This window comes from Ochotona princeps, chromosome 7 (genome assembly GCF_030435755.1).
Source record: "Ochotona princeps isolate mOchPri1 chromosome 7, mOchPri1.hap1, whole genome shotgun sequence".
NCBI classification, from domain to species: domain Eukaryota; kingdom Metazoa; phylum Chordata; class Mammalia; order Lagomorpha; family Ochotonidae; genus Ochotona; species Ochotona princeps.
Window position 1 is genome coordinate 63,812,665 of NC_080838.1, and position 13,992 is coordinate 63,826,656.

General features: G+C 39.5%; 1 protein-coding gene across 1 annotated transcript in view; it reads left to right on the forward strand.

The window, feature by feature from the left end:
• Nucleotides 1-6,328, forward strand: part of ANTXR2 (ANTXR cell adhesion molecule 2) — a 136,657-nt gene extending 130,329 nt beyond the window's left edge. Inside the window, exon 17 of the mRNA XM_058667166.1 lies at nt 3,430-6,328. Coding sequence (XP_058523149.1) covers nt 3,430-3,468 — 39 coding nt within the window. The 3' untranslated portion in view covers nt 3,469-6,328. The remainder of the gene's footprint in view (nt 1-3,429) is intronic.
• The last annotated feature ends 7,664 nt before the right edge of the window (nt 6,329-13,992 follow it).

Genomic DNA, 13,992 nt, shown 5'->3' on the forward strand with positions numbered 1-13,992 from the left:
CCCCTCCAAACTATCAAGTTTTGAATTTTTCTGAAACAAAAACACCCAGATCTTAACAGATATTGAAGAAGAAAAGAACATTTGGTGATTTTTGCTGTCAGATAGATGTGTTAAAACATGAGTGTTTTAAAAGTTTTTTTTTATTTTATTTTATTTTTTACCAAATTGCACATTTGGCAGTTTATAATTAATACATAATTACAAGCATTAGAAGAATTGAAATATAGAACTGAAAGACAAAATCAGTGTTATTTCCTTCATTCATGTTCCTGTGTTTTTAATAAAAACTCACCAGAGAAAGTAGGACATAATTTAGGAATGGAGAATTTGGATGAATTCTATATCTCACTTGCTAAGCTATCCAGTTGCTTGAAGTAAGTAATTATAATCACCATGACTGATCTAGTATGTAGAACAAAAGTGATCAAAGAGGCAACCTAATCTCTAAATCTGATTCATTAGTGATGAAACTCAGGTAAATGTGAAGATACATGATCAGTTCTTCCCATAACTGAGTAGTCTATGAATAGACACAGAAAGAATGTCATTAAGTTTTGTCTTTGCTCTTTAAAATGTTCTTCCTCATATTTGTTTGATTTTGGAAAATTGCCATGTGGTGATAGTTTTTAATGTTCCTCACTGTTTAGTACATGTAGCTCAAAACTATTTCTTGTTACATGAAAGTATGCTCATAAAAGTTCACAGGAAGTAGAGTTAGAAGACAAGTTTATTTTAGTGTACAACATTTGAAATTCATGCTCATAGTTGATCCATAAACAGTTCATGAATATCCATAGTATGAAAAACTGTATGCATTTACAATTTTACATGAAGTAAACTTTTTTTAAAAAGATTTGTTTATTTTGTTGTTGGAAAGATTTACAGAGAGAAGGAGAAGCAGGGAGAAAGATCTTCCATCAGCTGGTTCACTCCCCATGTGGCCGCAGTGACCGGAGCTGAGCCAATCTGGAGCAGGACCCAGGAGCTTCTTCTGGGTCTCCCACAGGGATACAGGATTCCAAGTCTTTGGGATGCCCCCTACTGTTCCCAGGCCACAGGAAGGGAGCTGGACCAGAATTGGGGCAGGGAGACATGAACCGGTGCCCATATGGGATCCTAATGCATACAAGGCAAGGACTTTAGCCATTAGGCTACTGTGCCAGGCCCATGAAAATAACCTTTTTCTCTATTTTCCTGTGAATTTCTTGAAGTTCATTAATATTTGGTTATATTATTCCGGCTTACACAGATTGACTTCTTATTTTGCTAAATTACTCCTAATGATGTCATTTCCTACATGCTTCCCTTGGAAGAAAAATTCTTCACAAAAGGAATGCATTGTGGAACTCAGAGTTTGAATGTCCTGCCATGAGGGATGAGCTAGTTCCCTGAACTGCATATACAAAAATCTCTTCACTTAATCTTTATCCTTTTAGTTTTTTGAATCTCAAAAAAATTTTTGATGTTTTACATTTAATATTTAACAATTTTTAACTTTTTGCCAAAGTCACTATATATAGAGACATTATAAGCATATGCATATGTATGATTTTTTCTTGAAAATAGACTTAATAATATCACAAAATGAGAGATTCATGATAAAAATCATAATGTCAGAAAAAAGGCGTATATTGTCATGTACATGGTATGAATCAGTGAGTGATGATTTATAATCATACACCATTTATTATAGTATCCTCACAATTTTATAATCTCTCTGTATTAATTTCCACACATAAGAAAAACATAGGATAGTTGTCATTCTAAAAATCGTGTTTGAACATCCTTGGCACCTCAGTGCATGACCAGTGAGCACTGTAATTTTGCACACTTGACCTCATTATAGTGTGTGCTCTCTGCTTAAATATCCAACATCCTTTTGCATTGATTTTTCTTAAAGGTTATCAGATGCAAAGTTAGTCATGAAATTGGCACTTAGTGTAATAATGCTGCCTCTAAAAGTGTTTAGAAGAAGGATAATCTGTTGCATGTTTGCTTTTATGCAATAACTATTGGAAAATCTTACATTTATTTCCCTTAAGATTTTATTTCTTCATTATTTTCCAAATTCCAACATGTGTTGAGCAATCATTCTTGAAAGGAAAATAAAGTTCTGCTGATAGGTTCCAAGCTTTCTTCTTCAACAATATTCATTTTTTTTGAAATGTGCCTTATTATGATATTTAAGCAAGTTTGCTATTCACATGGGGGGACAGAGTAAAATTTTAAAGTTTACAATAAGTTGAGAAGATGCAAGAATTACAAGAAAAACTCCAGTTAGGATTATCATCCTGACCCTAAATTAGAGGACAGAAATGCAAATTTTGGGCCAGTTGAGGAACCTGTAATTCATGTTGGGAAAGCTCAGCAGCAGTAACCCAAGGAAAGTGTTACACCAAAAAGTACCATGACACTAACTGGAGATGTTGGTCTCATGTAAGTTTTGCAGTATTTAAACCATGTGTGTAAGAATGTGTCCACAGCAAGTACCACTGACAAGAAATTGGAAAGACAGGGCCCGGCACCGTGGCCTAGCGGCTAAAGTCCTCGCCTTGAACGCCCCGGGATCCCATATGGGCGCCGGTTCTAATCCCGGCAGCTCCACTTCCCATCCAGCTCCCTGCCTGTGGCCTGGGAAAGCAGTCGAGGACGGCCCAGAGCACTGGGACCCTGCACCCGTATGGGAGACCTGGAAGAGGTTCCTGGTTTCCAGCTTCGGATCGGTGCGCACCAGCCGTTGCAGCTCACTTGGGGAGTGAATCATCGGACGGATGGAAGATCTTCCTCTCTGTCTCTCCTCCTCTCTGTATATCTGACTTTGTAATAAAATAAATAAATCTTTAAAAAAAAAGAAATTGGAAAGACAAATTATCTTTGCAAATTAGCAGTGCCAATAAATAGCCACTGGTTAGAAAAAGATCTTCTTAGTTCCAGTTATGCAAAATGGTCAGAAACTCTGGGCATGATTGTGGCCTGCAGAATCCTTTCTGAAAATAGGACCACAGAGCTCGTTGCTCTTCTACATGTCCCGACCCTTTGTCTTTCGTCTCTCATTAGCTGCTTCTTAAATATACTCCTCATATACATGTTTTAAGAGTAGCTCGCTCATGCAAGCACATATTTCATTTTAATCCCTTATAGAAATAAGTACAGAAGAGTATAGCTTTTGTATTTTTTATCAGTGTGATAGTTTGATGCTCTTAATAGCAAAATCAATCTGTGTTTCTGTAATGTTTTCTACCATGCCATTAACAGGTCAGTTTACTGTGGGAAAGATCTGAATGAATTTAGCGCAAAGGAAAACCAAAGTGTGTCATTTCATGCCTTACATAAAGTTTGTCCTTTCCTTGGTATGATCATTGAAACAGTAGATATTTTGCTGCACTTTACTGCTTTAGTATTTCAGTATGGATCTCTTTATCTCCTCAGGGCCGGTGCATAAACTTCTCTCGAGTTCCATCTCAGTAACTGAGAAGTACGAAGACTAAGAGGGTACGAAGATGGCATGTGTTCACACTGCTGATTTCCAACCAAACGAAACTAGCCAAGTGCCTTCCAGAAGCTTTGGAGAAGAGCAGCTTAACTCCTTCCAGTCAGGAAATGTTTTCCCTGCCTTCTGCTTTGCTTGCACCAAACGTTTCCACCCACTTGTCCTGCCATCTACGCGGGAGGCGATGAAACTCAATTGTAACTGAAGAGCCATGGCATTGGAAGTAAAGAGGAGGGTTTATACAAGGAAGTGTGCATGTGTCAGTGAGGCTAAGCAGCAGCAGCAAGGGCAACATGAAGATGCTACCAAAGCCACCAGCATAGAGCAAGTAGCCGTGATGGGTCTTTCATGGAGACAGGGGTTTTCTTCAAGGCACTTGTGTTTGTATAATTCAAGATCTTTAGCCAAAGGCAGAGTGTGAAATTTCCAACCAGGATAAGCAAATTATGGAGTCCATTGCCTTATAGCCATGTCAGATCACAAACTCCTCCCAAGTCCCCTATCACTGTGTGCCTTGCGGGAAGTTTCTGACTGGAAAATCTTGTCATTCTAACACTGAAAAGTGCACACGCATGATAAAATGTAGACAAGATGCCTCAAGGTATGGGTAGCAAGCAAGATTTCGCCCTTTCGTTTTTGAAGACACCTTTCTTTCATTATGCACTCGGGACACGAAACTAATGGAGCGTTATTCCACGGGAAGACAGCCTGTAACCAGAGATCTGAAAAGGAGACTCAGGGCCCGCTGCTTTGAGAGCTAGTCCCTGTGACCGGTAGATTTCCCTCTTTTTCCTGTATTTTGGATTTAGTAGTGCATAAAGCATTCATAGTAAACATACCTGGGAGTTTGTTTGGCTTTTCGTTTCAAGGAAGCCACAACCACAAAAACTCCCACTCAGGGTTCTTTCCTTCCTTCAGGTCTCCAAGGGCTCTTCGGCGTCACAAGTCAGCAACTCTCTTTGCATGAAAATTTCAAAGTTTAATTAATATAATTAAAGGCAACAGCAAGCAGCAGCCTGTGAAGATTTTGCTCATCTTTTTTTTATGCCTTTTGACATTGAATGACCTATTACTGTACGCGCATGACTCGGATGTTGAGGAGCACTCTACCTTGGTGAGGATTCCGTAGAGGAAAAAGGCCTCCTTTCTTCGATCTGTAAATTACAATTTCAGGAGAGTTGCCATCATGAAACTTGGGCAACGTAGGCATTATAATGTTTCAGGAAAACCACCATCGTGTCACGTCGACGATGCCAAGTTATGTTAGCGTGAACACAGACGCTGGGGGGGAGGAGGGAGGCAGCAGCTGAAGAAAAAAGCTCCAACGATCTAGTCACTTTCGATACTTTACTTCAGATGCGAAATGGATATTCGACTCGAAACCTGACAAAGCGCGGCTGCTTTGATGGGAACTGGTATAGACAATGACCAGTGGCTGGGTCAGTGGGATGTCTCTCTGCGAGCGCAAAGGCTCATCAAATGACACTAAAAATAAGTTCAACAACCATCACATGCGAAGAGAGAAGGCAAACATTTCATGTTTGGCGGGCATGTGAGTGCACAAGATGGAAAGAGTGATTTGGAGCATCCTGGCATAATCACCCCCGTTGTGCACTTCATGGAAATTTCAAAGAATGGGAGTGAATCTGTTGGGATAGTGTTCAGGTTTGTGGCACTGCTCCAAGAAGCCTTACACGCACACGCAAATATGTATACATACATACACATTTACATATATATGGGTGTATGTCTGTGTATATATTTGTATCCTCTAGCTTGAATCCCTTGCTCAAGTTTATTTATGTCACTGGCTGGCTGGATCCAAAGTCATGTGTCCACTTACTCTATTAAATAAAGTTTTTACCCATTCCTGTGTTATCATGTCCTTTAAAGCTCATATCTTCTTTGGTTGAATATAGAATTGTCCTGGATATTTGATTTCCAAGATGTCCCTCATGTTCATAGATGATACTGTTGCCAATCCATGCTTGGGAGTGTAATGTTGAAGCCTCACAGAGCACACCCAACAACTTCTGCAATGAGTTCTCACAGATCTTTGTTCTGCATTTGCATCTGGAATAGGACTTTTTGCTACTTTCTTAAATGGATGCTTCATTTCTGATCTCTATGCACCCATAGATGATATTTTAACAACATTGAGGATGTTACTTGTAGAAATTACAGCCACGTTTCCTTGATAGTTACTTAAAATTTCTGTAGTATTAGGGAGCGTCTCACTGCATGTACAGTGTGAACGAACCACTCTGCCTCTAAGTGACAAAGTGGGTTGCAGGAGATTGTGCCACAAGTACCAAGAAGATCTGTCCGTGGAGAGGGAGGCTCAGTGATCTGTATGTAGGATGGAAAAATCATAAAGTTCAAAGACAGATGGAATTTCTTTGTCCTTAATGATGAAAACCACTTGTGTGATGTGCTTTTTTCTGATTGACTAGCGAATGAGAAGAACTTTTTTAAGGAGCTGTATTTTCTTAACAAAGGTCTAGATTAAAAAGATCCCTACATCTCGAATCCAGTAACATAGGTTAGAATCAAGCCACGTATCTAAATTTCCTTTAGAGAAAAAGCTTCAGCTTAATTTCCTGGACATGATGTCAGTCAAGATCTTTCTGTGCATAAAGGAGGAAGTCTTATCCATAATCCATTTGTGTTGCATAAGGTTGCAAAAACAATTAAGTGGGAAATGACTCCTAACTTATGTGCCTACTCTGCCTAGAAAGAAAGTTTTGAAGGCATCTATATATATTTCATAACAATGTCTGTTCTTTATGGATTTGATCCATAAATATTTATCTATCTGAAAACTTTGATACTTGGAATGTTTTCCTTAAAGCATTTGGTGCTCCAAGAAAAAACATTTGGTGCTAAGTTGCAGCACTGATGCCTTTCCCCGAGTTAATTCTATTTTAAAAATTTGTATTTCCTTCCCAATGATATGCAGAGTAAAAGTTGAGACCCTCCATTGACTAGGAAACAGCATCTGTCATCTGTAATGACTTTTGACAAAAATAAGAAGGTCAAAAACTTCACATTTCAGGTTGTTAGAGAAAGGAATGATTTGCTTGTAATTCCCTTGAAATTAATTCCAACTATTTAAATGCTAAATTATTCCACATATGATTTTAGCATAAATCCTTATAGGACGTAAGACCTGTGTATCTATGCACTTAGCTTTATTATTTAAATAGCAGTGACCATTGCATATGCCCAAAAGTGGGCTTAATTAAGATTGATTGATTAATCATATTACACACATTTTTGAAATTTAAGGAAAAAATATAGTTGGAAATGTTGGAACTTCTTTCTCTATGCAGATGTTGTATTTTGCTGAACTTTCAGTGGGTTCTGTGGTTACTATGTTACTTTGTGGAGCTTCTTAGTGTTTTCTGGCTCCTGGAAAATTGGCTGCTTAAGCATAAGAAAGAAGTGTTATATGCATTTTATACTTTAAAGTGAAGAGCAATACATAACCAAGAAGCATAGATGAATTTTGGCATTTGTTCCATCATTAAGACAAGAATCTGGTGAGGCTGGGGAGTGGTACCTCCTCATAGGAAATGAAGGCCATGCAACACATATTCTAGTTCCATTTAGAAAATTCCCATGGCGTAGTTTTGAGACTGTTTTATTCTTAGAATATTTCCACACACTCTAGAATGTAAGACAGTTTGTTGGATAAATCAAAGAACACTTTTGAAAACCGATATTGTAGCAGACCCTTTGCATTTTTTTCTTAAGATCTAGTTATTTTTATTTGAAAGAGAGAAGGGAAGAAAGATCTTCTGTCCACTAATTTGCTCCCCAATTGGCCACAATGACAGGAGCTGAGTTGATCCGAAGCCAGGAGCCAAGAGTCTGTTCCAGGTCTCCCACGTGGGTGCAGGGTACCAAGTTTCGGATCTTCTCAGTGCTTTCCCAGGCCACAAGCAGGGAGCTGGATGGATGTAGAGTAGCCAGTACGTGAACCAGCACTCACATGAGATCTCAGAGCTTTAAAGGGAGAGGATTAGCTAACATGGCCATTGCGCCAGGCCCACTATTTTTAAAATGAACATTGTTTCTGGGCTTTTATGCCAAAAAATAAAAATACTGCTAAAGTTTCACATGCAAGTGACTATAAAAACGAGCACATTCACATTGTTTTATACTAACTACATGAGGTTTAACAAGAGACTCACATGGCGTGCTGCCAAGTGTCTTGGAGAAGGAGTCACTGGGCACATCAAATTGCAGCTGGAGGCTGACTGAAGGTATCCATAGTTCCTTCCAGCCCTAACAACGTTCCTACTAATATGGTCACTTTGAAGATTTTGATATTTTTGTTTCTCATACCTGATATTTTTAACGGCATTTTTCTTTTTTATTACAGAATGTTGATTCATAGTACATTATTTGAAATTTGTTTCTTAGTAGATTGTTTCTTAGTAAAACAATCAAAGGCAACTGATAATACAGTTTATATCTAATCAAACCTCTCAAAATGTGAAATATATGGAACTAAGTCCATGTATTTCATGCCAACTTTTCTGTCTCATTATGTACCTGAAAGGCAATAATAATGAGGCACAGAGATGGTTCTGTTTGACCTACCAATTTGAACAATTGGGACATCTTCTGCACTGAAGGATGCTAAATTTTTAAATTGTTCTTTCTTTAGTCAAAACTAGAAAAAATACCCTAATTGACAACAACTATGCTTGCACTTTTCATAGCAAGTATTCAGTGGAAAATGTTTTGTTGAACAATTTCAACACAGCTCAGAATTAATAGTATGTTGGTATTGCTAACCTTTCACAAAGCTTAACATAGAGCACTGTCAAAGTTAGAATTCAAAATTTTAAAAAGTGGATCCTAAACATTGTTTTCTAATTAATGTTACTTGTATCTTTTTCTGAAAGAGATTTATTTAGTTAAAAGCAGAGTTAACAAAAAGAGGCAGATACAGAGAGAGAGAGAGAGAGAGATCTTTAGCCTGTTGGTTCACTCCTAAACTGGCCACAGGATTGGAACAGGGTCAGACGAAAAGCAAGAGCTTCCTCTGAGTCTTCCATATTTGCAGGGGCCCAAACACTTGGGCCAGCCTCCATGGTTTTCCCACACACATTAGCAGGGAGCTGGATAGAAATGGAGCAGCTGGGACTTGAACTGGTACCCACAGGAGATGTTGGCTCTAAAGGGCGATGGCTTTCCCTGCTAGAGCTAAATCATAGCTCTAGCCTTGTTACATGTTTCTCTGTTAAATTTATAAGGCTCAAGCCAGCGCCATGGCCTAATGGCTAAAGTCCTTGCCTTGAACTCACTGGGATCCCACGTGGGTGCTGGTTCCCATCCAGCTCCCTGCTTGTGGCCTGGGAAAGCAGTTGAGGATGTCCCAAAGGCTTGGGACCCTGCACCCACGCGGGAGACCCAGAAGAGGTCCTGGCTTCTGGCTTAGGGTCAGCGCAGCTCCTGCCATTGCCATCACTTGGGGAGTCAATCATTAGATGGGAAATCTTCCTCTCTGTCTCTCTTCCTTCTAAATATATGACTTTTCAATAAAAATAAATAAATCTTTAAAAAAAACTTACAAGGCTCTACATGTCAAAAATTGTGATCCAAAATAATTTTTAGGGTTATTAAATTATGTCAAATTATATTTGATTAGTAATGTTGATTAAAACTCTTTAAGAATGCAGATTGTTAAAAAGATAAGCATTGGGGCTGGAGTTGCGGAGTAGCATGCTAGGCCTCCACTTGTGGCACTAGCATCCTGTATGGGCACTGGTTCAAGTTCCAGTTGCTCCACTTCCAATCTAGCTCCCTGCTAATGTGCCTGGGAAAACGGCAGAGGATGGCTCACGTGCTTCGGAGATCTAGACAAAGTCTAAGCTCCCAGCTGTTGAGGCCATTTGCGGAGTGAACCAGTGGATGATTCTCCGCCTCTTCTCCTCTCTAACTCTGCATTTCAAGTAAGTTTTTAAAAATTTAAACGCATGAACTAAAAGACAAAAAGCTTTGAAACAATTTAGATCCAAACCAAAGGAGAGCATCAAAATCGGACATGGAGAAGGAAAATGTTGCATCCTGTGTAACTAATACTAATGCTAATTAGCATATCTAAACCTTTTGGCATGCTTATGTACTCCACCTTTTGATTTGTGTAAGTAATTGGAGAACAAAAGACACAATATAAGATCAGAGTGACTAGTTCTATCAGATGACAACTAGTAAATAGAATTTTTACTAGTTGAAATTCTGATGCAAAGTGAAACCATTATCACTCTAAAGAGTTTTTATGTTCTTTTTCTTCAACATCTTCTAATTCTAAATTATTGTAGTTAAGCACAAGAATGGCAGACTTTCGTCTTTAAATAGTTTTTGTGTGAGGCTATCACACAGAAAGTAAGATTGAATATTTCGAATAACATGTTCAAGCGTAAGAATGTTCAACAAATTTTTAACATGTACACATGTGAAGGGGAAATGCCGAGACTTCTGTAATTAAGCTCTTGAGGTTCTTTGTGAGGAGATGCATATTGCATAAAATTTGAATGGATTTTAATTATTTTTTAAAGGATCTAAAAACTGGATTGTAATCCAGAATATTCAATATACATTTTCTCCTGTTGAGGAATAATAAGATCCGAGTATTACAGCGCTATGCTAAACTAAAAGTGAAATTACAGTGACATTAATGGGTGTCCATGTCTGGGTATATCTGTCCCTACCCAGAAAGCACTGAAGTGATATTTCTGTGTTGTTAAAACAATAAGTGATACATAAGGCCAACCGTTAAGTGACACTGATTACACTGGTAGGGTGAAAAAGATACTCCCTACACTGTACTTTTAAAATCATAACTGAAATGGTAGACATAACTTTGCTTTAATGAATATTTTCTCTAACTCTTCATATCGTCAATCAAAGATGTCAACCCAAAGGCATTAGTATAAATATTTAGAAGATAATTTTGGAAAAACACTTTTATTAGCAATTACGTTGAGAATGGTTGTTTTAATTTTCTGTTGTTCTCTTAGCAAATTTTCACACACATGAATGAATGCTCTTATATGTCTTAGTGGTCTGAAGTCCACAGTCAGTTTCAGTGAGCCACGGTTAGGGATTCAATAGGGTTAGTTCCTCCAGTTTGCAAGAAGAGTATTCATTCTTTTGTCTTTTTTTGGTGACTCCCTGTGTTTCTTGGTTTACATGTAGCCCTGCCTCTGTTTTAAGAGTGTGCCCCTCCTCGGTTTCACTCATCACCTCGCCTGCAGTTTCTATCTGCTCCCTGCTGCAAGGACCGTGTGATTCTAACCTGGACCATTAGTTCTTGTTGAGAGTCTTGTCAAGATGCCAGCAGGAGAGTCTCCCTTTGCCACGGAAGGTACTGAGCAGAGGTCTGCGAATAAGAACACGGACATCTTTGGAGGTCACCCTTCAGCTCACCACAAGCTTCTTATCATCTTCTTTCAGCAAATATTTTCCTTATTCTGTAATACCACAAGAACACATTCAGGATGGGTTCAGATTTTTGTATTAAATCTACCTGCCCACATGCTTCAGAACTTGTCACACTAGTGATTTTTTTTAAGTATTTTGGACACCTCCACTGCCCCTATTCTACGGATTTAGGTTCTTTCTTTAGGTTTTTCAAAAGAGAAAATGGCAGGGACCAAATGATTGGAAGATTTTTTCCAGATGAAATATTTCACCAAATTTGATAGCTTTTGTTGCCTCTGGACTATTACTTACCCCATAAACAGCAACTCAGACTTTGACCTGGAGTGTATCTTTTTACTGTGGTTCTGAAAATCTGTCAAGAAAGTACTGAAATTATCACCAGAAACAAAGGATCAGCATGAGCTGATGTCCCAGTGCTGACGTCAGCGATTCACGACATGCTAATGTTAAGCACAAGACTATTCCTACCTCTTAACAATTTTTTTTTGGAAAAAATAATGATTTTTTTTAAAAAAAGATTTATTTATCTTTGCATCGAAGTCAGGTTCACAGAGAAAGGAGACAGAAAGAGATCCTCCATCTACTGTACTGGTTCACTCTCCAAATGGCCTCAGTGACTGGGGCTGGGCTAGTCCAAAGTCAGGAACCAGGAGCTTTATGCAGGGCTCTCATGTGGGTGGCGGTGGCCCACAGACTCGGGCTATCTTCTGTGTGCTTATCCAGGCACATTAGCAGGGAGCTGGATGCGAAGTGGAGCAGTCAGGGCTCACAGTAGTGCCTATATGGAATGCCGACACCACAGGCGGAAGCCTAACGTACTGTGCTACAACTAGCCCCAGCAGAGTGAATTTAAGTTCAGTGACGTTAACATGTACACGAACTACTGTTCACACGGTGCTCTTGAACAAAGCAACATAAATGCAGATAATAGAAATAAGAAGAATCAGATTCTCTAGATTTTTTCCTAAAATGTAACAAAATCTGCTTTGTACCTTGAATTCTTATGAAAAAATAGAGTTCTATATTTGTAATATGAATATTTTTACTTCACTTCTGCTTTCTTCATATCTCATATGTCTCCTTTTCTACAAGAAGCCCATGTACATTTCCATTTGAAGGTGCTATGAAGGACACACAATATGAACTTTGCTGATTATTCATGCGAAGCAATTTGACATCTGTAAATAATGACTCTAACATGTCTAAAGAAACTAGGCAATGTACCTGGTAATCTTACTAACTTGTATTTTGATGCGATTTTGCAGCTTCCACATACATGCATTACAGTTTACCCTTTGTAATCATACCAGGCCAATTAGTCCAAAACCTAGGAAAGTTTAGTGTTACGTTCCAAGGTTATGTGTGGAGGGTTGAAGGGTGTTTTGATGATACCCAGTAAAGAAGTCTTACAGCATGAATTCTGAGTGGCCCATTTAAAAATAAACCTTGATCACATAAAACGAGATTTAATGCTAAATGAGGCCTGTTTTATATGGGCAAACCGAGATAAACTTTCTACTGCTGAGAGTATCCCATTTTGCTGCCACACAATTTTTCTGGATATATTAACATCCTTCCTGAGAAATGGAAATGCTTTTAAATCATTCTATTTGCTCTGAACCATTACATTGGCCTAACTCACAGGTAAGTTAAGCCACGTAAAAATTTAATGCCTTCTAAGGGTGAACAAAGCAAAACAAAACGAGTGCCATAAAAAGGATTGGGTGAAGAAAGTTGGCACCATTCTTGGAGCAGGGAAGTTTTTGGAGGAAACTGTTTTCAGGGCCAACTGAAGGGCAGTGTGATAGAGATGACTGGTGTAAGGTAATTTCACAAGCAGTTATGTTGAAGAAAGGAAAGAAAATCCAAGACACTGAAAAGGATCATTGGGAGTCTTCGTTTTCGTTTCTAGAGGTTACACAGCGAAGCAACCCTCTCTCAGTAGAAAACAACTAGGTTTGTGTTTTTCTTTACCTTGGGGTAAGAACCTATCATGAGCATTCATTCTATTCTGACATCATTGTTTTCTTCCTCATGTTTTCAGCTGGGCTGTGCAGTGCACATAAGGAACAATGCTGCTGAAGATGAAGTTAGATGCTGCATCGTTCAGTCATTCGCATCACTCTAATTTCATGCCCTGGAGATGCCAGCAGGACACACATTTTGGGTGGAGTCCTGTGGCTATGGGAGTTCGGTTGTGCTTTACAGCCACAGTGAAAAGACTTCCGTAACTAAGTGAGGGGTGAGTAGTCAGGAAGTTTGTACTACCAAGAGAAGAGATTTGAAAACTGAAGTGGGGCCTTCCGGAGCTGGAGCCACTGGCAACTTTTCTCTTTTTCTTGAGCTCCAGGGTCTGGGGACTCGTGCTGGGGGCCTTTGGAATGGGCCTGGGGACTTGCACTCCTGTTTTAGTCCCAAGAAAGGATCAGGAGAGAGGAGGGAGAAGCCCTCTGCTAGCATGGTACACCAATAGGCTAGCCTGGGACAGCACACATGCCAGAGGACTGGGTTTGGGGGTCTGCCTATAATCTTGGGTCTTTGATGGGCAGACAGAGCTCTAGGACAGTATTATGCCTCACCAGAAGTCTGGGCGTGGGAAGACTGGGCTGGGAAATCCAAGCACTCCGGGGCACAGGGAGTGTGGATTGCTCAGGGAAGGGAACATGGGGTGTGGGAGGAAGGATCATTGAAAGTATGTTGCAGGTGAGTAATGACTTCTAGGGTAACATCCACTGACAAGGCCACTGTATTTGCAGGTAAGAGAGGGGGCTGAGACAAAGAATTCTGGAGGATGGAAGCTAGAGGACGTTTCTGGGATACCTGACCTGGGCTAGCTAGCATTGATCACCACTGACCACCACTCACTGACACACACTAATGCTGGAGCTGGGGGCCTATCTGGTAAGGCTAGATCGCAGTACCTGCCAGTGAGATCAGAACAAGGGACGGATAATGTCAGACTGGGCCATGACACTAATAAGCACGTGAGACAGCCAGGTATTGGGGCATATTCTGTGGGGGATATATGGAATCATTCCTGTGAA